General features: G+C 41.7%; 1 protein-coding gene across 5 annotated transcripts in view; it reads right to left on the bottom strand.

Moving 5' to 3' along the window:
* LOC120822335 (protein turtle homolog B-like) overlaps nucleotides 1-23,918 on the bottom strand; it is a 79,419-nt gene that overhangs the window by 21,426 nt on the left and 34,075 nt on the right. For 3 of the 5 annotated variants that reach the window (XM_078106510.1, XM_078106512.1, XM_078106513.1), the window contains exons 4-14: nucleotides 22,525-22,676; nucleotides 20,361-20,478; nucleotides 13,336-13,477; nucleotides 11,091-11,236; nucleotides 6,762-6,904; nucleotides 6,428-6,568; nucleotides 6,210-6,326; nucleotides 5,661-5,811; nucleotides 5,190-5,313; nucleotides 2,905-3,080; nucleotides 1,360-1,586 (exon numbers count right to left, since the gene is read on the bottom strand). In XM_078106510.1, coding sequence (XP_077962636.1) covers nucleotides 1,360-1,586; nucleotides 2,905-3,080; nucleotides 5,190-5,313; nucleotides 5,661-5,811; nucleotides 6,210-6,326; nucleotides 6,428-6,568; nucleotides 6,762-6,904; nucleotides 11,091-11,236; nucleotides 13,336-13,477; nucleotides 20,361-20,478; nucleotides 22,525-22,676 — 1,637 coding nt within the window. The remainder of the gene's footprint in view (nucleotides 1-1,359; nucleotides 1,587-2,904; nucleotides 3,081-5,189; nucleotides 5,314-5,660; nucleotides 5,812-6,209; nucleotides 6,327-6,427; nucleotides 6,569-6,761; nucleotides 6,905-11,090; nucleotides 11,237-13,335; nucleotides 13,478-20,360; nucleotides 20,479-22,524; nucleotides 22,677-23,918) is intronic. The other 2 variants (XM_078106511.1, XM_040181928.2) reach the window with 1 other exon arrangement.

The raw sequence follows: 23,918 nt of genomic DNA, 5'->3' as shown, positions 1-23,918 counted from the left end.
CAAGGGACAGGGTACACCTCGTATTGGTCGCCAGCCAATCGCAGGGCTAACACAGAGACATACAACCTCACACTCACACCCCTACGGGCAATTTAGAGTCACCAATCAACCTGATCCCCAGAGCATGTCTTTGGACTGTGGGAGGAAGCCGGAGAACCCGGAGAGAACCCAAGCAGACACGGGGAGAACATGCAGACTCCACACAGAAAGTCAAACCCAGGACCTTCTTGCTGTGAGGCGACAGTGCTAACCACCACGCCACCGTGCCGCTACTGACATGACTTGTATAAATTAATGTGATGTAAAACGCTTGCACATCTTCAAGTAAGAGCATACATACATATAACTGAAAAACGTATACATACACATTTGAAACATTTAAACAAATATATGTGAAAGACTTGCATATGTATTTTCTTTGCAATCGCATGCAAGAGATTCAGTTATAAATGTATACGTGTTCAACAATATATACACATACAACCTTTTCATATGTGCATGCTTGAGTGTTTCACATAAATACACATAAATGTTTAACTTGTATTCATGTAAGGATTTCATATGTGTGTGTATATGACACAAAGGTATATATGTAAGCGTGTGTGCTTCTCATATGTATGTGTAAGTGTTTCAGACGAGTATGTATAAAGTTTTATATATGCACGTGCATAGGTTTATAAAGTATGTATGAGTGTTTCAGTAGTGTGTGTGTGTGAGCGTTTCAATGGTGAACGTAGTGTTTCATTAGTAATGTGAGGGTGTCTCAGTAGTTGAGTCCTAAACGGCCAAACAGGGCATTTCCCTCCCTGTTGAAATGACCTCAAAAAAAGAGTTAGTAAAAGGTGCATCGTTTCGGTTGCTAGTCCATCTTCTCGCTCGGTGCAAGCTAGTAGGAGACCTGCAGAATTAAAAGCATGCGTGTGTGCTCTGGGCGTTAGACGTAACATATAATAACCAGAAATGGCAGATATTGCAAATTAATCAAGTTTACCTGAACTCTGAACATGTTAGCCTCAATGTAATTTGTGCAGGTAAGCTCTTAGATCAAGTTTTCTTTCTGTTCTTAATTGCAATTATTGAGACTGATCTGACCGCATATATTCCAGGTGTAAGTCAAGGGACAACATTCAGGTCTGTCAAAGTGAAGCCAGTGAAGAAGTGTCTTAAAGCTGCATGTTTTTAATGGCCAACAGGGGGCGACTCCTCTGGTGGCAAAATGTGGTAGTGGTAAGTCTGATTGTATAGAAGTCAATGGGAACATGCACCTGTGTGCAAACTGGCATATTTTACCCTGCACCTCTTCTCTGATACTTCTCCAGTGTGGAACTGGTCAGATGCTGTCTGACCACTGTCTTTTACCTGGATCAAGTCTCGGGCGAGCAAGTCCGTCTCCCCAGCAGGAATGCTGTCGTCCAAGACCTCCCATCGCTCCCCCAGGCGGAACTCCATGACGTAATGCTGGATTGGTGCTGTATGATTGGCAGGCAGGATCCAGGTGAGCAGGACTCCCTGCTGGGTGCGATTGGCTGTGAGGCACCGTGGTGGGGTAAGCAGCACCAATGGTTCGGGGGTACTTATGGGAAATACTGGAAGAGCACATGCGGGTTGGGAATGTGTGTGTGTGAGTCACTCAGTTACATATTCAGTGAGAAGTTTACACTTTGACACTGTATCAGAACATTACTTCACATGACTTCTAGTTCAACTCCTCATTTATTCATTCAGTACTCAAACACTATAGATTGTATCCAACATGTGAGGTACCGCTTGTTTTTTCTTTTGCCTCAATAAAAATAACCATTGATTTTTAACAGAGGTTTTCCTGCTAGTAACTTGAAAATATATTTTTTAGAGGGAAAGAAAAAGCAGCAGCCTCTGAGCTGAATGCTTATCGTCTTGGTCTCTGCTCGATGGCCGACACAAAAAGTGATGAACGGTAACCCCAATTTTCAGCACGTCACTTATCTTTAAGTAATAGTCTGTGACAGCTTCATTTATACTTAATAAAGGTCCATTTTATCTCTGCCAGGAGAAACGGTTATAATGAATGATTCAGCCACAGCCTACTTTAACCTTTTTTATTGTGCTTTGATAATATCTTTTTAACCAGTAAAAATTTAGTCTTAAAAGCACCCTAACTGAATATTAGTTGCATGTTGTCACAACAATAACAGGGCAGTGTCATGTCGTTATCTGGTGAATAGATTCCTGCATCTGTCCTCTGTCTGCACTTTTTAGTCACAGCTGGTTAGAAGAAACATCACTTATTGTCCTATCGCTTTTTTCCGGTTTGACTTTTAAAAGTGGCAACCAGGTGTTTGCATGTAAAAACTGAAAATATGGATTCCGTTTTCATGCACCTTTTATTTTGAGCGATTAGGAGTCTAATGTTGACAATATAAGACGAATACAGTCATATGCAAATGTGTGTCCGTCCAGCTCTGAGACGCTGTCATAGTTTCGCCTCTCAACGATTTAAAAAAAGATCATTTTCTGTTTAGATTCATCTGGTTCATTATCAGCTGAATCATTCATGCACACAAGACAATCAATGCACATTGATCCTACTTCTGTCGAGAACAATTCTTTAAAGACAACATTTTATGCCCTTTTACCACGTGTTGATATGGTTCTTTGTGGTCTGAATGAAATGTCTAACACATACTTTGGTCAATATACCATAAAGGATTATTATTAACGCGTAGAGGACCTATAGTTCCCTAATATGTCCCCTTGGATTGAAAATGAGAAAAAATCTTTGGGATCCTTGGTGATTCAGGACATTTACATTTTTGACAAAAAGATAAGAAACGTTTTGTTTCAAGGAAGATTTACTTGACCAAGCAAAGCCATTGCTTTGCAGGAGCCCTTTAGTCTCAGTCGGGCAGCAGGGAGACCACTGACCTGGTGTGTTGACGGTGACAACCTCGCTGAAAGGGCCTGTGCCGAGCTTGTTTTGGGCTAGGATGCTGAACTGGTATGTTGTCTCTGGCTCCAAGCTGGGCACCACCATCCAGTCGTGGCCTCCGGACACGGGTATGGAAAGCCAGTCGTGTGGACCTAAACGCTCCCTCTTCAGCCTGGACAGGAGCCAGGGATCACAGGAGGTCAGCGGAGGGACAGGAGAGATTTTGAAACACGATCACTTTCATACAGATGGTAAAAGTCGACTTGATGATGCTGATAAAAACAAGTGTACCAGGGTAAGTATTTTGTCATGTAACTTGTTATGTACCTTCACTTTTGCAACAGGTCAAGTTCTGTCATTAATGCAACATCATCTATTTTTCACAATGCGACCTTCACGTGATGGTAGTATAGCCCATGCTGCGCTTAGCTTTGCGTTTTGCTCATGCATACACTCAGCTGCACCCGATCAACAGATAAAGCACAACACCCCACACATGCAACACCCTATCTCTCAAACCTCCATGCTATCACCTTCTGAGACGGTCTTTCTGACCAACATAGCTACTTTAGTGCTGTGAAATACGCATATTAGAATTTAATGTATGAATTAAAGGTGACATTTCATGAGTAACTCAGCACTTTTCAGTGCTTGTGTGAAATAAGACAATCCGATTTGGTTCCCCTTCCACTTTCACATTCAGGCTCATTAGAGTATACCCGCCTTTGCTCCTCCACTGGCTCCCCCACGAGGATGTGTGCTTTCACCACTATTATTCATCCACTACACTAATATGTGTCAGAGCAGGTATGAAAAAATGAGCAAATTGAAGTATGCAGATGACTTTGTTATTGTTACTCGGCTTCAGGACAATAAGACCAGACACAGTCCGGATTTGCAGCCTTGGGTACTTTTTTTCGTCTTAGTCTGTGTGGATTGTAATGTGTGTCGAGATGGATGCTTTGCCTTCTACTGCAGACCAAGTCTACCTACGGGTACAAATAACCCACGGGTTATTGAGGTTTTTGTCCCTCTTTGAAACAGCTGCACAACACACTCTGAGCCTTAATTAAAATTAGTAATGCAAATCCAGTTTAGATATGCTTGACAGCTGAGTGCTTTTGTATTAAATGTTGCAGGTTTTAATGTCAAGGAATACTTGGAATAGTCCACTGCAGAGTTTTACATAGTAATATTCAACAGAGTCAGTGTGCATTTGTTTTTTTTGGCAGAAAGGTTTTCAACACGCATAAGTTTAAATGCACTTAAACCAAAGGCAGTTTCAGAAGAACAACCTGAGAAATGTCCCTGAGATGGATGCATCCAAAAGCTGCTCAGCTCGCATCATTCACTGATGTTTGCTGTCAGTATGAATATCATTAATTAAAGCTGCTATCTGCTTTTCTCTATATGTGTGCTGCTCTGCGGTTCCCTCTCTGTTTTAATAAAGCATGACAGGAGTTGGGCTCTTTATAGTTGAGGCTGTGGATTGGTTCAGGACGTCCCAATTTAAACAAAGGGGTACTATTTACTGTTTTTTGGTGTCCTGCATGATGTTTGGGAAGCTTAAGGAACAGACTTGCATACAGCAAGTGAAGCCCAATGAAGCAGTCTGATAATAATATTATCTCATCTGGTGAGCCTGTCAGAACTGCACAGGCCTATCGGTGAAATAATGACTGAGATAACACAAAGCATTTTCACACAGTCCTCAGCACGTATTACTAGCAGCAGTTTCTGCTATCACAATTGTAATATACTGTATATTAAATACGCCAATAATAATGTCAATAACCGCATTCGTTCCACTGAGTCAGCACTGTGGTGGAGGAGTATGTTAGTATTAAATCAACCTACAGCTCCCACTGACAATGCAGAAAAGAAATGTCTCATGGATTGAACGCCAATAGGTTTGTGTCCACTCTCCTTCTTCCAAGGAGCTTTAAAGGGAGCTTTACTTGAATGCATTGGTATCGCTGGAAGTCATTGAATAAATGAATATTTTGACCCAGGCCATTTTTCCCAGTGAAGCAGCAGCGAAGCAGCAGCAGCAGCAGGACAGAGAATGTTGAGTCATGTTCAGTTTAGTTGCAACTATTTTATGTGTTCTTCCAAGATCAGAGCTGAAAGTCACTCACACGTCTGGATCCCCTGTGTGTTTTCATCACTACGTTCTCTCAACTGCTCTGAACACAACCCTGGGAAAAGACGTTTTCAGAAACAACAGAGGAAGTATCGGAAGAAGAAAAAGCAGGAAGCAAAGCATGCTGGGATGACTCACACATGGCCATACCAGACTGAGAATGTCTGCTGGAAGCCTCCGTCGTATCCCACCTCCCAGGACACGTTGGCCCAGGTGGAGGACACCGCCACGTGGATGTTGGTGGGGGCGTGGGGGCTTGTGCCTGAAGGGAGGGTGGTTAGAGAGGTGCTTGAAAAGGGCACATTAGTCACTGCGGAGCCTCGCTGTGACACACTACATTCATTTTAGATGTCAAATGGATTTACTGTAAGCTGGACTAGGTTTATCATTTAATTTACAAAAACCTCAAATTACTTTTTTTCTACTTTTGACCTGTGTGAATAAGTGCTTTGAATAATTTATCTAAACCCAATTCTCAATATACATTTTTCATTCCTGTAGTGGGCCAAAGAAACAGGAAACCAGAAGCCAGTTCAATACAGTGAACAGTCCATGATTGCACAAGTAATACATCTAGCTTTCTTCACAGGCTTTTCCATGTCGAGTTACCTATGACTTGGACGTGCGTGCTGGCAGTGATGCTCGTGGCAACGTTGGTGGCGACACACTCCCACTCCCCGTGGTCCTCCTTTGTGAGTGACTTGAACTGCAGGCTGCCTCGGGGCAGAACATTGTGCTTGCTTTTGCTGGGCTTCCCTACCTGCCGTCCAACCCAGCCGGAGAAACACAGAACCATCGAGACGGAAGGGAGAGAGAGAGAGAGATGGAGAGACAGCAAGAAACGGTTAAAAGATACAGCAGGGACAGTTTGAGGTATCAATCTACAATTTTACATTTGCAACAATAACATTGATTTAAATATCACATTTGATTACAACATTTCACAGAAGGGCGGAGGCCTAAACAATAGCAAATCAACATGCTTCACAATCAAGCCAACGATTGAGAGAATCTAATCTAATGTTCTCTTGATTGCATATTTTATACACATCATTAAAATGTGAATTAAAAAAAAAACAATGACATAATGTGACTTCAAACAACACAAAGTCGTTAACACACATGCAGGTGTGGTGTAGAGTGTGGAGGCAGTCGCACCTTCCTCCATGTGATGTTGGGAAAGGGGTCTCCCTCCGCCTCACAGGGGATGACCAGTTCTCTGCCAGCCTCCTGCCTGTACTCCCCACCAGGAACCACTGAGAATTTGGGAGGGTCCTGCCCCGGGGGGGGGAAACAGACAAAGCAGGTAAGTAAAAAACAAAGGTGTCGGTCTCGTGATGCATCTAAATGCACTGGCGACAGGACTGTGGACGTACCTTTAGCACCAGGGGAGCAGGAGGGGACCATCCCATGGAACCCAGGGCATTGTAAGGCATGCAGGTGTAGGTGCCCAGAGAGTCCTCCGTCACCTCTGCCACACGGATGCTCCCATCGTCCCTTTGGCTCCAACCAGGGTACTGTGGATGCATAAGTCAAGGACGGGTAAGTTCATGTTTTGTTGTGATCATTTCAAATAAGAGCTGGAGGAGCACTGAAATCAAATAAGTGAAATGGAATCCCCTGTCGCTCCCTTGGAGCTTTGAATAAGGAAATGCCGCACGTGTTTGAGGCGCGCTCAAGTGAGCGGAACACCATGCGGCACTGGCTCACCTTATCAATCCGGAGAGGGAGGCCATCTTTCTTCCACTTAACCAGAGTTACAGGGGGGTTGGCATCTATGGGACAGCGGATAAAGCCAGGCAGACCAATGGCGACGTAGATGACGGATGGCATGTTTACCACACGGGCAGGATCTGGACAATTTCAACAAAAATATAAAAAATGTTTTTGAAGAAGATAACCTGCCTCTAAGTAACCGGATGACAATTGGCAAAGGGTGGAGTAGAAAATGGAGAACTACAGCTCTTCAATCGAAAGGTTGTGATGAAACTTTCAACTCAAATTCTAAAAACCATGTGACTGGGTAGGTCGTAATGTAGGACCGATGTAACACAAAAGCTTCAATTAAATTGAGATTTACTGTTTAATTCAATGTAATGTTCTCATACTGAAGATATCTGACGATGCGCCGCGACTGACGGTCTACTCTCCCAACTTCAACAATTATGTCATCTGATAGGAATAATATCTGTGTTTCTCCTGTTGTGCTATTCACTATTAACTACTATCTAACCAATCTAACCAAAACACCTGACCAGCCTCTTCTCAATCAGTCCAATTACATGAGCGTTTAAGCAATTGTAATGAATTACATTTCTTTATTTGCTCGACATTAGTGGCCGTCCTTTCAAGTTTCCCCCTCTGTACTTTGAGTCTTAAATAATTGGGATTTGATATGGTTGAGCCAAATACCCTTTGGGCGAAACAGGGCACACACAAGAAAAAAAGGGAGTCCATCTGGCGGAGGAAAGGGGCTAACAGGAGGAAAATGACCAGGGAGGGGGGGGTGTTAAAGCTTCTCATTTCTAAATCCTAAATTCAGAAGAGGGGAGAGAACAGCTTGGCTGAATGAGGTCAAGGAGGAGAGCTTCAAAGTACGCAGCGAGTGATGAGGAGCAGAAATGATGTGAGTGGGGAGGAGCAGGAGAAGGAAGAGGAGGAGGGGTGAGCGATATGAGGGGCGTGTGAGTGAGGCTGAGTAGCATCGTGGGAAAGAGGACAGGTGTGCGGGTGAGAGAGAGAGAGAGAGAGAGGGAGGGAGGGATGTGACTAGATGACGTAAGGTGGAGAGGATCCACTGGAGGAGAGAGGAAGATGAGTTGCTGGTTGAGAGCGATGAAGCCGCTGTGAAAACAAGCGGTTCATCCAGCATTACAAGGATGAGAGGCGATGAGAGAGCAAGCAAATGACAGTATGCCTTGATGAGGAGGGATGGAGGGAGTGAAACACGGCGGTGGATCAGTTGACCGCAGAACAACTTTGTTCCACAGCTGCCTTAACCATAACAGCCCCCACGCCGGCGCTCTGCAACAAAGACACCGCCGGCACCAGACAAGAATATCCGCCAAGTTTCTAAATATAGCCCTCAGCCGGCGCTACGGGTCACGATACGCCACTTTCCCTATACTGCAAGATGCTTTGAGGGAAGTTATTCACCGGCAAGCGTTTCAGAAAGATGGAGACTGTGGGAGAGAGAGAGAGAGACCTCGACAGAAATGAAGCAGGGAGAGAAGAGAAAATGCATAACAAAATAGGGTAGGGAGAGAATAGGATGAAGAGCAGTCTGCAGTCTGCAGGGAGAAAAGTCCCTGGTCTTATAGCAATGATGTAATCCCCCTTCTCACTTCCCCCTCCCTCTCACGACCAGTGTTACCCGCCTCTGTTTGTCACACACACACACACACACAAACTCCACGGTCTAATATACAGCCATCAAAAGAGGCAGGAGCGAAGGAATGCAAAATGTCTGTTGCCTTGACTACTGCCGGTGGCCGGTGACTGGTCGACGGGGCCTAAAAATGTCAACGCTCGTCCTGCCTCTACCTGCCTGCCTCCTGGCAGGAGCCAGATGCTTTTCCAAAGGGACAAATTCCCCACAATTATGGAGCTCACAGTGACTGTGGGACTGGGAGGGTATTTTACGGGCGGGGTGAACATGGAGGCGGCTAACCATGATGAAGGCAGGGGGAGAGGGGGGAGAGATATAGAGATGTGCATGTGAATATATATATATATATATATATATATATATATATATATATATATATATATATATATATATATATACATATATATATATATAAATATATATATATATATAAATATATATAAATGTGCACATACAGACAGATGCCAAACGCGGATAGTAAGAGGCAGAGGAGAGGGAGAGGGAGTAGGAGGGAGAGGCAGATAGCAAACATGATAAAAGAGAAGAGTGGATTTGAGAGAGCAAATGGGTGTTTGTTGGCGGAGAGGTGGAGCAGAGTTGGCCTGGAGACTGGTTGGAGTGTCCACATCCATTCCACAGTGAAGAGGAGGTAGGACATGCAGCCCGACAGCAGTGTCGTATTGGACACGCCAGCAGCTTGCCAGAAACCTCCATTTATGGACAAGCCTTTGGCTGAAACTGGGTCTGACAATAGTCGTCAAACATCATACTCTTGAGGTGTATTCTTGACCCAGCTAGCAGATCACTATGTTCCTCCGCATTAATAACCTGTTAGCTAGAGAGGGATAATGTGCTGGATAATTATTGAAGTCTACGGTAGCCAATAACGCTGAATCTGAACATTTCAAATGTATTGTGGCTTCCACCTCAACATGGGAAACTCCCTGAAGACGAATTAGACGGGGGCTGATGTGGATGAAGAGGTTTTACACGTATGAGCAGAGTTCTGCTGGAGAAGGAGATACGTATACCGCCGATGGTTCCTAATGGGAGCCTGGTCTGTATTTAAGAGCTCTTTAGATCAAAAATTCACTTATTGCCGATTTTCGTAATTTCACGAGGTCACACGAGAATCGCTTGATGACTTAAGATCCAGGTTCAAGTAATCCAATAGTGTCTGATGGACAGACCACAACTAGAGGGGTTAGAGTATTTCTTCTGTGAAAAAGAACAACACAGAAGACAAATAGATGTATTCACTCTTGTCACGCCTGGCTTTGATGAGCGTTTGATTTTTGAACTTGAAGAGTTGAACTTGAAAGTTAAAATGTGTCAAAGAAGTCATGATTTAAACATTGTTTAAATCATTCCATCGGGCATCACCGGCATATCAATTTGTAAAGTTTGGTGTTTTTTGGGGTACATTTTTAGAGCGTTGGAACTTGTCCCATACATTACAACATTTTTTTTTTATTTCCAATATTATCAAATGTATATATATATATACACACACTATAAGCCACTCTCCCTTTAGGGATCAAAGGAAGCTTGTGTTTTTTATTCCCCCTTTGGAGCGCTTATTGGAGGATAATCTCCACAGGAAGTTCTTCAAATCCCACAGACTTGTTCCAATGCAGGCATATGTTTATTCTCCACAGTAGGGGGCAGGGTAAAGTTTATTAATCCATCAAAAATAAAACAGCGCAGTATACGGTGCCCTCTACTCTCAGTCAGACAGTTTGGTCTGCCGCTGACACACAGACGTGGATTAACTTTTCAGGAGCACTGAACTCACATCTATCTTTTAATGTTGAACTTAATGCATCATGTGGGTTAATTTGTTTTTAACACGAACTGAAATACATATTGTATAAAGGCAATCGTACAGAAAGACTCCATAAAACTATTGTTTAAAACCCATACATGCAATAAAACATCTAAAAAAGAATGAGCAGGGCTGTTGTTATTATTAATTGTAATGATAAAACGGTTGAGAATAGAAATCATCAACATAGTGTTTAGTTTATGTTCTGCCCAACGGGTTTTACTGAATACACATTTCCGTGTGCCTTCCATTTTACTGTGTGCAATTATGTATTCAGGAATATTGACTTTGACATCTTATTTGAGTCAGTGGCTGTTTACAGAGTGTTTAGGAGTCTGATGAAGCACGATGTGAAATGCTCATCCACAAGTCATTTTCATTGTGGATCACTTTTCCATTGTCTTTTTTCCCCCCTGTGAAGCCTGACATGAAATAATACTTAGAAGTTTTAAACTTTGTTTAATCATTTATAACTAAGGTCAAGGTTTCTCAAAATAAAATGAGATTGTAAAATTGATTCTTTCTTTTAAGGAAAATACATAATTTACTTGTTAAAATAGATTTTTTCTACATTCAATGTTGAAAATTTCACTCAAGTTTTCAGGGGCTTGAAGTTATCCGTCAACTTGCGGTGGACATGTTGGGCCATGCTCCTTTCCAGTGACCCTCCAGCATGATTAGCGTTTTTTATTTGGGTATTAATAGTACTGTGGCTTTGACCCAAATGCCGAGAAAGGACAAAGAGAAGAGGGACGGACCGTTGCTACCAATAAGGACACAATCAGCGTTTAGCACATGCAGCAGAAGCAGAGTAAAAGACACTCACATTGCACTGTTATGTAGGCAGAGGCAGTCGGTGGTTGGCCCAGGCTGTTGCTTGGAGCACAGGTGTATTTCCCAGCATCCTCCGGCTTGACTTGGGCAATGATGAGGGAACCGTCGATGAGAATACTGACTCTGCGCTTTAGGTCACTGTGAAAATCACAAACATACAGACATTTAAGTTTGGATCTGAATAGCATTTATTTTACATCATGTGAAGAATTAAAATCCAGGTAACAGACACTGACACTGCACAGCCGATGCTGAGTAATTAATTGTAACGGCTCATCTGGTGAATTAGTTCAATATGCTGTTGTGAGAGAAATTAAATATTTTACGAGCCATGCATTTAAAATAGCGTGGTCACCATTTATAAAAGCGTGTGAACATTTTATTCAAAATACCTTTGTATTTAAAAGCTATCTGTCCTCTGAACAACAACCTTACCTTTAATGTTACAACCTAATTCAGTCCCAAATAGTTTGAAGCTTGAAGTTTCATTTCTGAATGATATCAGAAAGCGACCGTGCAATAGTCCAGCTTCATTGTTTCCAAAATTCCCAGCATATTTTTATTCAATAGAATATTCTGCTTCAATTCATATTTGTTGGTCTTTTAGCCCTTCATTCACTCCATAAGTCACACTTATATAGCCACTACAACACAAAATCACATTTTCCATCATAAAATGGGACAAAGGCATTCAAACCTTTAATCCGATCGTCTATTTGAACAACCCCTGCCACAGTGACCCACACAGGGCATTGGTGCAGGCTGCTTCTCATGGCAGTATCATTTTTAATGACTGAAGACTGACTTGATATGATAATTGACTTCCTTTGCCAAGAAGTACTGGATTTTCCCTCATGCTTCTCTCTGAAATGGTATTTGTAATATGCAGGCCTTTGAAAAGTTGCAATCGTGACCAATTTTGTACTCTTCCAGTCTAATTTAGAATAAGTGAGAGAAGGGAGCAAAGCAACTGAATGCCAAATATCTGTTGCCTTGGCTACTGCAAGTGGCTCGTCACCAAACCGTCACCTTCATTTAAGAAACACCAGCTGAAATGATGCATTTGTGTTTGATCCAGTTTCTTTTTGGAGTTGGATGGGTAAAAATGCAAAATGAGGTAGTTTCTGGAGTTACTGTCATGATAATAAGTTTTACTTGAAAATGCTACTTTATCCTAGACTTGTTGTTGGTCTCAAACCAAAGTCCGCCGCTGGCACCTCCTAAGCATGTATAAATTAATCATTTTTTTTTTATTTCAGTAGTTTCAGAAAACAAGTGTGACTTTAGTTTAGTTCTGCAGAAACGGACACACACAAACACCCCACAATATTCAAGCATCTTGAAAAATGGCTTTTTGGATGAGTCAAGCATGAACCACAATTTCAGTGATCCCCTTCTTGAGTTCCAACACAAAGCCTTCGAGCTGCGGATTAGAGGGACTTTTAAAGTTGGAAATATGTGCAACCCGCAAAGTATTGGTTTCAATAAATCCTTCAGGCTCACAACTGTGAATATAGTTATTCTTAAGAGTTTGGGATATTGAACAATAAATAACAAACAAGGGGAATGCATTCACAGTGTGTACCTTTGTACACAATAGAATTACAGTTCCTCTGAAAGCAACCATCTTGCTGAGAACCATGACACAAGCTGCTTGCAGAATATCATTATTATGAAACCAGAGCTTTACAGCCACAGGGATGTGATCACAAAAGTGCAAGAAAATGCGTCGCCCTGCATTGTACATCTGACTGAACCGCTTCAAATCGTTTACACCAGTAAAGTGACAATGGAGGGAGATGTGCCAACTGACGGACATTTCAAGAGAACAAGATAATTGGTACATTTTCTTCTTTCTTTTTATTACAAAAATAATTTACTTCATTTACTAGAAGTAAAACGTAGCATTGCTCTTCACTACTCTGATTCAGTAAATGTCCTTACATTCAACCATTGTACTGCAACATGAGGGGGAAATTACTTTACAGATTAATTCTGTACTTGTGAGAGGTCAAATGTGAAAGTTATTCAAAGTGATTAAAAGTTTTCTCAAGCTAAATAACTGCTATCACTTTGCTTGATTTTTTAAAAACTAAATGAAACGTAGATCCTTAACCTACAGTGAATATCCAGCACAAAAGCCCCATCATAACCCGGGACAGGAATGACGGAGGTGAACAGTAGGGACAGATTGTGAGTGATGTGGGAGTCAACAAGGAAACCGATCATAACTTTACTTCTTGAAGAAGACGTTGTCCTCCTCCCAGAACCAGGTGTAGGTCAGGTTGCGAGGATAGGCCTCCGCCTGGCAGGTGAAGAAGGCATCTTGCGAGATGTTCACTGTGATGTTCTCAGGTGGTGATATAATGAATGGAGGGCCTGGAGGAGAAAAGAAACACAGAGGTTGTCTTGATAAATCTAAGTACAGTAGATTTCTTGCCAAAGGAAATTGAGATACAATCAATTGCAAAAAGAAGTCTGGTTGTATAGAAGTCCAGGAGAAAATCCCACTAATTCTTTCTGATGGCAGTCCCAAAACCAATGGATGACGTCCATTCTTATATTCTTATATCCAGTCCAGATTTTGTTTCACATATACAAAACAAGAAATATGGCCGACAATATTGAGAAAAACTATATTTCAGATGAAAATAAACACTATACACCTGATTCAGTCTCCCTTCAATAAGAATGCTTGATAATAGTGCTATTGCGAACTGCTTTCTTGACAACTTGCTTGTTTGTCAAAAACGTATTTGTGAACATGTTGCGAGTCCAAATGGCACCAACATCACCGCTGCGCGTAGTTGGAACCCCAGCCCGTGCCAATGTGAAGAAGATGATCAGTTCTTCAGATATGCAAAGGACACACATACAGACTTGAAATATAAGTCAACAGGGGTGTCACCTTTTAGTCAAAATTCAAACTACTAATTTCAAAATTCAAACCTGAGTTATACTTCAATTTAAAATGTAAAATTCTCAGTGTACAACAAAACAAGTGCACCATTTATTCTTCAACCAGAGCTATGTTAAAACATGAAACATAAGCCACAAGAAACTAACTGCAGCGTCCATAGAGGGAACACGGCACAGCACAGCATCCACTAGGACGTGACACTGATACAACTTCCCTCAGTGAGAACCTCCTATTCTGCCACGTACCACCCACTGCAGACACAACACTGTCATTTGTTAACAGCTGGCGAGGACTGTAGTGGGGTATTTATGGCCATTTGCACATGCTGTGAAGACACCCATGGGAATAACACCGGTGCATCTCCTCTGTGGCGGACCCCTGAGCCATATCACATACTCATCCTGCACTTAGGAAAGGATTATGAGAAATGTATTAAGTGATCCTCGGTGTGCCAGATGGATACTCTTCCTTGCATGCATGCATACAGTATCAGTCAAAGGTTTGGGCACACTTTCTCATTGAATTGAATAAGAAGGGTTCCAAACTTTTGAATGTTACTGTATATATTTACCTTCTGACATTGAATCTCCAATAATCCCCTAACATAATGCATCCATAAGCGTGCTTAGTTTGGTCAACCTATTCTACTTTGACTACTTTCAGCTTCTTACAACACACTTTGGTTGTTGGATTTATTTAAGAGCCTCGCTTTAGAGTGTGAGCGAGTATGGCATTGCTACCCAAAATAGGTAACACTACACATCAGTACCGCTAAGGCACACTGAGACGTTTTGTGTGAAAGATCACAATTGAATGCAAATTTCTAGGCAACAGGAAAATTCGCATTTGCTTAAAAAGTCATGATGCAGAATTTGCATATGTGCAGGTAAAGCTAAGAAATGGGTGGGGAGAAGGACAGGTAGACTCAGCTGGACCAAGTATCAAGTAAAAGATCACTTCAATTGGCCTGGATGAGTAGTACCTGAAAAAGGACAAAGACACATGGGAGCCCACGCTCAAAAGATTATTTGCAAGGGTCCAAAAGAGTAGGGCCACCAAGGCCTAAATCCACAGGCTGAGGAGACAATTGGCGATGAAAAGATTGATGAAACGGCTGTGGTGCTGTGGGGTTTCAAGGGTCTGAACCTTGCTGCTACAAGAGCACCTTAACGTTAAGTCAGTGAAAAGAACAGGATAGAAGTTAAAGAAGGTAAAGAAATACTGACATTCAAAGACAGCTGAATGTTCAGAGTGTTTTTTTATTTAATTTGGCTTTCGCATGGACATATTCTTATCCACAAATTATCTTGCTTGTTTGTGAGGCTTATTTATAAGCGCTGCCAGATACACCAGAGGAATTACTTTTTTGGCTACGTGTTTGTCAGTCCACTGGTAAACAGAAAATATGACAACCGGTACGCTGCCAACGACATCGGAGCAGCGTGCTAGGACAGAAAAATAAAAGAGGGATTGCCTTGATGCAGTTTGATAGTCCTAACAGAGCGCCCCATCTCTTGAAATGGGATGCGAGGGTGCAAGGAGAACATTACATTTACAGTAACAGATGATCATACAGAAGGTGTAAGACTGGGTATGAGGGAGGATAATCCTCTGAACAGGGCCTGACATAAGCAGCTGTTTGAGTAAGAGAATTTGACACAATCCGGAAGTGCTGCAAATTGCATGCCGTGATGACCATATGTGGATTTGTTTAGCATTGTTATATCAGCTATCTATTTTTAAATACAGTTTTGAAGCATATTAAACCACACATAGTAACTCATAGGGTGAGACACTGTGGAATTTGTTTTGTAATTATTTCCAAAAGTTGCCTGCAGTCAATGCCAAGAAGAAGCCGATGTTGTTAGCAGAAGTTGTTCTAGCCATAGGTGTAAAGTGTACATTATAATGATTTTGGTGAACCTGTTGTCTAGCAGGTTGCCATGGGCCATGATTGCACCTGGATCGTGGTTGCTCTCGTTGCCGTGGTGCTTGAGGACCACTGCTGTTGTTATGATTGGTTATATTGATATTACCTGTATAATATAATATTGTTTTTTCCGTTCCTATCTCAGGTTGCTGAGCAGAGTCTCAACTACTGTTGCACAGTGTACCGGTGTACGTAAAAGGTACCTGCTCCCGCAGAAACACGTAAGGGTTCAGTTCTGTCCCATTGTCAAATCATTCAGAGTTTGAGCCTCTTTACATGTCAGTGTAAAACGTTTTTATTTCCCTTTGCCCATAGGTGGCACTATATTTTTTTGAAAATCAGTTCACGGTAACACTTTGAGACACTAGCATCCTGAAAAAGAACATTTGGCCAGAGTTAGGAAAGTACCTTGCCGAAAAGTGCAAATATTCAGCAATTAACTGAAGCGCTCCCTAGGGTATAAATATTCTGAAAAAAGGGTTGTTCGGGGACTCAATGAGAACATATGCTGAAGATTTGGTGAAGAGAAGCCAAGTACTTTTGAAGTTATTTGTCTTTATCTATTAGGCCGCACCCCTCACAACTTCATTGGTCCAAAACTTCATACCCTCTCTTTCCTTTTTCGCCCTCTATGTGTTTTTTCTCCCGGGGCTCGGATCCCTACACTGCTAATATTTTTCTAGTTCTACTCAAAATGAAAAATCACTTAAACTGATACCTGTTGAGGTCTTCCGTTGATACATTTTTGGGGGTATACTGTTCTAGGTCCCTAGCACATTCTAAATATGGTAAGTTGCGTTCAGTAGCTGTGAACAAAAAACGCTGGATGTAACCTAACATGGCGAAATTGTCAGGCTATAGAAGAGCATTCCACAAACCAATGGGGGACGTCACAATGACTATGTCCACTGCTTGTATACAGATGTTTGAAACATGTGGAAGCATTAGTTAGGTAAAATGCCGCCAGCGCATTTATCTTCAACAGACACCACAGCTGTGTAGTAGAGTCATACTTTTAAACAAGGTTCCACGGCACCAATTTTGTAAATTTGCACTCTCGACTCCGCCACCTCAGGACTGTGTGGCTGCTGTTCCCAATCAAATATTGTATTAAGTCAATCAAGGCTTGCCACGATTGGCTGTGGCAAAGACAAAAAAAAATGTTTTTCTTGATCTGGGTACAAAAAGGATCAATTACAGGTATGGTTTTACTAGAGACGCTTTAATACGTCTCGTCAATGCATCATTTCAGCCAAAACTATACTATATATATTGATCACACTCAACCCAACTGACAACAAACCAGAGCTTCATTTCAAACACCTTTCTTAGTATGTCTTTCTTTTCCTGTCAACTCTACCATTTATTAGATAATAATAATAACAACTTCATTCTATAAAATAACCAAAAGATTCCTCTAAATAATACAATCTATAATCTTACTACAGGGTATCTTTCAAGAAATAAAACCAGTTGATTATCTATAATGAATCTTTGGACTTTTTAATTCATGCAATTCAACTGTTGAGAGAACAAATGAGAACAAATGAGAACAAATGTTTACTTTACAGCATAGTGTGGCTTCAAAGGTCAACATTCAATTATTCCTACTGAATATCAGTTTTAAAAAAGTTTTATGTTATTGTATAATTGCTAAATATGTGTAATGACAAATGACTTGCTATAGCAAATTTCTAAAAAGTTATTTTAGAAAGTGTGCTTCGCTTTGTATGTTCACATAGTTCCAAGACACGATACAAACAACCTTCAGGAAGAGTAGACACAGAGCCGGACCTTGTCGTCATGTTTCTCTCTGGCGTTCCTGTCAGGGGAAACCCCTCAAAGCCAATGAATATTACACCGGCTGTCAGACATAAATACGAGCAGCTTGCATAAACACTCAGCTGTGAGGCAGCGTTCATGAGAGGCTGGTTTACAATAACCTTTCAACACTTTCTCCTGGCGACCGATGTACACACACACGCACACACCAGCAGTTATCCTTGTATTCCCCAATTGGTTAATAACTTGTCCACAATAGGAAAAACCCAGCACACACAACCACAGATAAACACATACAGCTGTGTTTAGCCACTGTTGCAACTATAAACTGCCAGTCCCATATGTTAATGCTGATCTGTAGCCCACGGCCTGATCCTTTAACAGCCACAGCATTTCCATCTGCCAGGCCCTCAGCAGGACAAGCAGGAATAGAGCCGCGTTGGATGACTGTGTCATTGGTGTTTGAGCGTGTGCGTTTGCATGTGTGTATGTGTGTGTGTCTGTGCCAACCCGCCCTATTTGGAACCAGCTGAGTGCTGGAGATTTGTTGGCACTGTAGTCTCTTAGCTGATCTGCTGCTCAGTGGCTTTCCAGGAGGGCCTCTATTAATCCGTCTCCCCCGTAAATTATACAGGACGGGGTCAAACAAGTGCTCTAGCTCTGCAGTGCTTTTGATGCTCAGTGGCAAAAGCAAATAGGCGACCTCTGTTAACTTGTTTGCCGTCTGTTCCCTGACGAATGAGAGCGACCGACGGCCGACATGCAAAGACACAGATACTTCTCCATTCACACATGCAAATCTTGACCAAAGAGCAGCTTGTTTTCTTAGACTGCATCTCTCCTTAAGTCATCCGCTATACTACTAATAGTTTGTTGTTGCTTATTGTAGCTTAAAGTTAACATGCATTTCATTTTACAGTTGTATAATGACAATCAATGAACCTTGAACATTTACGCCGGGCTAATAAACAGCATTGTATTGTCCTTTTTTTAAAGATTCACATACTTGCAATGGTTATGACCTTCTATATTCCTCTCTATGTATGCATAGTGTAAGCAACCCTAACACTCCCGAACAAAGTAAAATATCTCTTTCTTTATTTTGAAATAATTGAATTATAATATATCCTTAAAAAATGTTTTTCTTTCTAATGTCTTATTTTTTGTTTGTATCGTGTCTTTTTCTGCTCTCCCTCTTTCTCTTTCCTGCGCTTGTCCGCTTGTAACCTGAGCCGTGTGGAGGACGTGGTTCCAACACAGCGCATGTCAAGTCCTCATCTAGTTTCTGTTTTTTATTTTTATTTTTGTTTTTTACCGTCGTGGCTGTGTTAAGGTTTGTGATGAAGCCGCGCCCCCTACAGTTTGGGAACCACTAATATACAGTAATGTAGGATGTGTCAATATAATTATTTTTCTTAGTAACGGACGAGAAACAAACTCTGCTCTTCATTCTGCACAGTGAAGGTCAAACAGCACAGTGAAAGAACTACAAGTAGAAGTCATTCAGCATAATTCTCTGGTTTGGCAGCGCATCATATGGCCGACAGCCACCTTAAAGGTCTCAAAGTCCCGCCTTGCTTAGTCCTTTCTCTGGTCTCTAACTGGCACTGTTGTTATGAAAAGAGCATGTTTTTTGTTACTTTGTTTAATTTTCATAATAATAATCTTCGGAATTAACAGGGGAAATGTTGAATCAATGAAATCCAGCAATTCCCCCTCAGTTGATATGACGTCATGACCTCTCAGCTGTGTGGATCTGGGGCAGCAATCTCTAAATGAGATGACCTGGAACAGCATGTTTGAGGCAAATCAAAGGTTGCCTCACAGACACACATTTAATACTGTGTTTACTTTTACATGTCAGGTAAAAAAAAGCATTACGTTGATCACCAATGTGTGCAAGATGTTGCCCATTGCAGACAATGCTTTATCTGCTCAATGTGTCTGGACAAGTTCTAGAGCAACAGCTAGTGATACCGGTATGACGGTATGTGAAAGATTCATACCGTGAGGGAATTTTATACCGGTTAAAATGGCAGACAGCACAGCCTTTACTGCATCATACGCTAAAGTCTGCTCAGCCGGTTGTGTTCCTACGTATAACAACTTCAAAGTGATAGCACGCTTGGCTGGAAATTTGACTGATTGACTTTCTTTGTCTGATTTAGGATTTATTCCGTGTTTATTGCTGGAGCAACCATGGCCTTTGATAGACTCAATATCGGAGCAGGTGCAGAATCCTTCTGTCTAAATGCTACTGAACTGCCGCAGTAAGGAGAGCCAAGATGGAAGCTAAGCTAACTCAGGTGCTCCACCACCCAGCCTGCTCCCGGCTGTTTGATGTCCGGTCACAGGGAAGTAGAATGGATGAGACAAGATCTCAAGCAGTCAGTGACTGTTGAGTCCACATCTTGCTCATTACGGATCTAGCTGTGCATTTTACGGGAGGACAGCGCAGGTCCAGTGGCGTGATGTTTACATGATGATGCTTGGTTTTCTAACACAGTATGGTTTTTCATTTTGAAGTTAAACCACTGCCATTGTATCTTCCCAAGAGAAATGTTTTTTTTCCAAAGACGTGTGTGCCTTGAGAACATGTAAGAATACCCAACATGGACACATATGCGTACCTTGTACCAGCAGCCGTGTGGTGTGAATGACCTCTCCCTGGGGGCTGAAGGCCCGACACGTGTAGGCCCCACGGTCCTCCCTGGTGATGGACAGCACCGTCAGACTCCCATCAGACACCTAAACACACACACACACACACAAATTGAACTACTGTTTAGGTGTACTATGTCTAACAAAAGGCCTTCAACTGGTCTTCCAAATAAATCATGTACATTTATCTAGTGAGTCACTCACTACAAACACACAAATACGTGTGTTATGGTTTAAGTCCAAATAAATTCACAAAAAGTGAAGCAAATAAGCAAAATAATAAAGATCCTTTTACGATATATATGAACATGATGATACATGAATGGAAATATGTGGGAGAGTAGAGAAAAGGTTAAAGCATACAGTAACTTTAAACATCTTTCAGACACAGAGATGATCCAAAGTACTTCAGTTAAAATAGAGGTGAAGAAATGCATCAGATCAGCATTTTATAGAAATATGTGAAATAATCAAAACCAAACCTGTTTCTTCTGGCTGTATCACAAAATGAATAATTGCTGATTTAGTTGGAAAGTGACTTAGTCAAGACTTCCTGTACAAGAACCTTAACAGTTAACAGGACGGATGGAGGTTTTACTACACATTGTCACCCACAGGGCCGAGCTGTGACCCAGTGAAAATATTTCACTTTACAGATCTTGGAAGTGATGGTTGAGCAGTTGAGCTCCACTGCTTTACGTCACAGTACTGTTTTAAAATCTAGCTAGCAAAAACACGGCATGTCAAATGAAATCAACACAGTTAACGCCAAGAAGACAGACTCACAAGACGTCCCCTTCCCTTCAATGATATTTTTAAATGCTAAGCAAGAAGCAGCAGCTTCAAACACAGATGTCGGAGATACTTTTGAATTAAGACTGACTCAAATTAAGCATTGCAAGTCTACGGAATAATATTATAGAGCGACCTGTGAAAAGCTGCTGCCTGCGACTGATACATGACTTTGCTATAAACAAAGCTTACCTAATTGTACTCATGTGGGGCAGTGATTCCCATTCTTACACACAGCACTAAATGCCAGATACTACACGGCTTTTACAGAGAAGCTTTTTTCTTCTCATTAAACACAAGTTCTAAAATTCAAACAAAACTGAATACAAAAACCTTGATTGCAATGCCAATTCATTCACTGAGCAGTTGCTTGACAACCGTCCTGATCGAAATGTTTGCGATCCACATATGGGTTATTCCATTTTTCCATATCAGAATTTTGTTCTATACCTGAGACAACTTTGTGCCTTTTCCTAATTGTTAGCACCAGTTTTTCATTATCAGAAGCTGTTGTACTGTGTAAAGACTTGGGATATACATATAAATCATATGAATTATAAACAATTGAGAAGTGTTTTTGTCATACAACATAAAATCACAGCCTCGCCTCGCCTCGCAAGGTGCTCTCATGGGCCACCATGACCAACTTGTCTGGGACATAATGGGGTCCCTCCAATTCCTTTCTGTGGAGGTGAACCAGCTTGGACAGCAGGTCCTTTAGGCCTCCTTACAGCCGCCCCTTCTAGGCCCTAGAAGTTGCTTCACGCATCCTGTAGCCAAGCTGAGTTTGCCATCGTCATCAGAACCATAGTGCAAGGGTCTGATCAGACCAAAATCGTCGCCAGCAGGTACAGGGTGGGTTTATCAGCAAGAAGGACAAGACCCTTCACCTACCTATTGATAGCAGGCGTTTGAACAGCAACCGCTTCAAGAACAAGTATAACTCCCTCTTATTTCATCGGCATTTGATCTGTTACAGAGCTAAGATCATTACTAAGCTCATCTTAAGAAATGCCTATTATCTGGGGATGGGTATGAATGGAAGACTGCTTTTAACACTCCTAGTTGGGATGCCTTATGGACTGCCACTGCCTTGTAACATCTCAAGGGAGCATTCACCACTTCCGGAAGGAAGGGACTTAGAAAGTCGTAGAAGTTTAAACAAGATTAAAGAGCTCATGAAAAACAAATGTATTCTCCTGTCTTTTAGCCCATGCAGTAGTCTCATTCAAATTATTGAGGAGGCTGTCTATTTACATGAAGCTCCATATTCAGTCTACACATAACCTTAGAGGAGGAAGACAATCCATAATCAGGAACCAAAGGACAGAAGTTGCATACCTTATACTTGGCACTGCTGATCATGAGGCTGCCTTCCCGCAGCCAGCTGACCGAGGGTCTGGGGTTGCCGAAGGCCGTGCAAGTCAAAGTGATGCTGCCCCCCTCCTTGGCTTCTACATACTGAGGTGGCGTATCGGTGAACGTGGGGGGAGCTGAGGGGTCAGAGGAGGGTGAGAAAAAGAAAAAACAAGGGCAGGTCAAATATGCTTCAAAAGGACGAAGCACAGATATCTGAAGCCTTCTTCATTTGACCCAATATGAAGTGTTGCATACTGTTAGCAGGATTAAACAGCATTCATTAGATAACAGTTGAGCTACATTCACACTATGAGAGACAAAACAACAACCTTATGAGTTCAAAACCTTCTGGGACTTTCTTGTACTTGTACATTTTTATTGTGAAGCGCTCACGGCAATCAGAGTGAGTAGTGAGTGAGCAGTAAGTGAGCAGTCCATCCTAAAACTCTGGACACACAGATGAAGACAGACTGCACTACTGGCATATTGTTGTCTATTTCCAGAAATAAAATAATATGTTAATGGTCGGTTGTTGTTTTTCAGTGTGGGACAATGTGGGGAAAAAAGCCTCCTTGAAGTTTAATTTATACTTAAGAAACGTGTTTTCATTACATCTTAATCAGGACTTGCAAGAAGTGGAAGTATAATAATAGTAATAAAGTATATAACTCTTCTCAAGCTAGTGGCGTGTCTGTAAAGGGGTTATAAAAGTAGTTAAACTGTAATGGTGGCCACTAACTAACGATTCAACTGACTCATCAGATTTAAGTCCAGACTTTGGCTAGGCCACTCCAAAGGCGTCTATCTACTTCTGAGCCATTAGAGGTGGACCTGCTGGGTGGTTTTGGATCATTGGCCTGCTGCAGAACCCAAGTGGTGCAGACCCAGACCATCCCACCACTTAAGATGTGTGTTTTTATGTAATGTTGTGTTAGTTTTACACCAGATGTAACAGAATGCATATCTTCCCACTTTGGTCTCATCAGTCCAACAAATGTTTCCCCAAAAGTCTTTGGGACCATCAAGATATTTTTTTGGCATCTGTGAGACAAGCCATCGTGTTTTTTTTGGTCAGCAGTCCCATGGATGCCATGTTTGCGCCATCTCTTTCTTATTGTTGCAATGCATTAGGAGTATTGTTCTTCAAATCTTTAATCAACTACTTCTTCTATTTCTTCCGTGGCACCTTTCAACTCCTTCACAATTTCAGCTATTAAAACCGGTCAAATATTAAAATGTTCTGCTTCTTTCTGGCTTTCCAGCTATGACTTTTCAGCTTTCTACCTCTTATGCTTGAATTTATATAAATCAATAATCATTTTAACATGGTTTTCCAATGCAGTTCGTTTTCAAATCCTCTTAAAGTTCTTCAACTT

The sequence above is a fragment of the Gasterosteus aculeatus genome, chromosome 7 (genome assembly GCF_964276395.1).
Source record: "Gasterosteus aculeatus chromosome 7, fGasAcu3.hap1.1, whole genome shotgun sequence".
In the NCBI taxonomy this organism is placed as follows: Eukaryota; Metazoa; Chordata; class Actinopteri; order Perciformes; family Gasterosteidae; genus Gasterosteus; species Gasterosteus aculeatus.
Note: the sequence above shows the minus strand (reverse complement) of the source record. Positions and strands in the feature narration are given on the sequence as shown.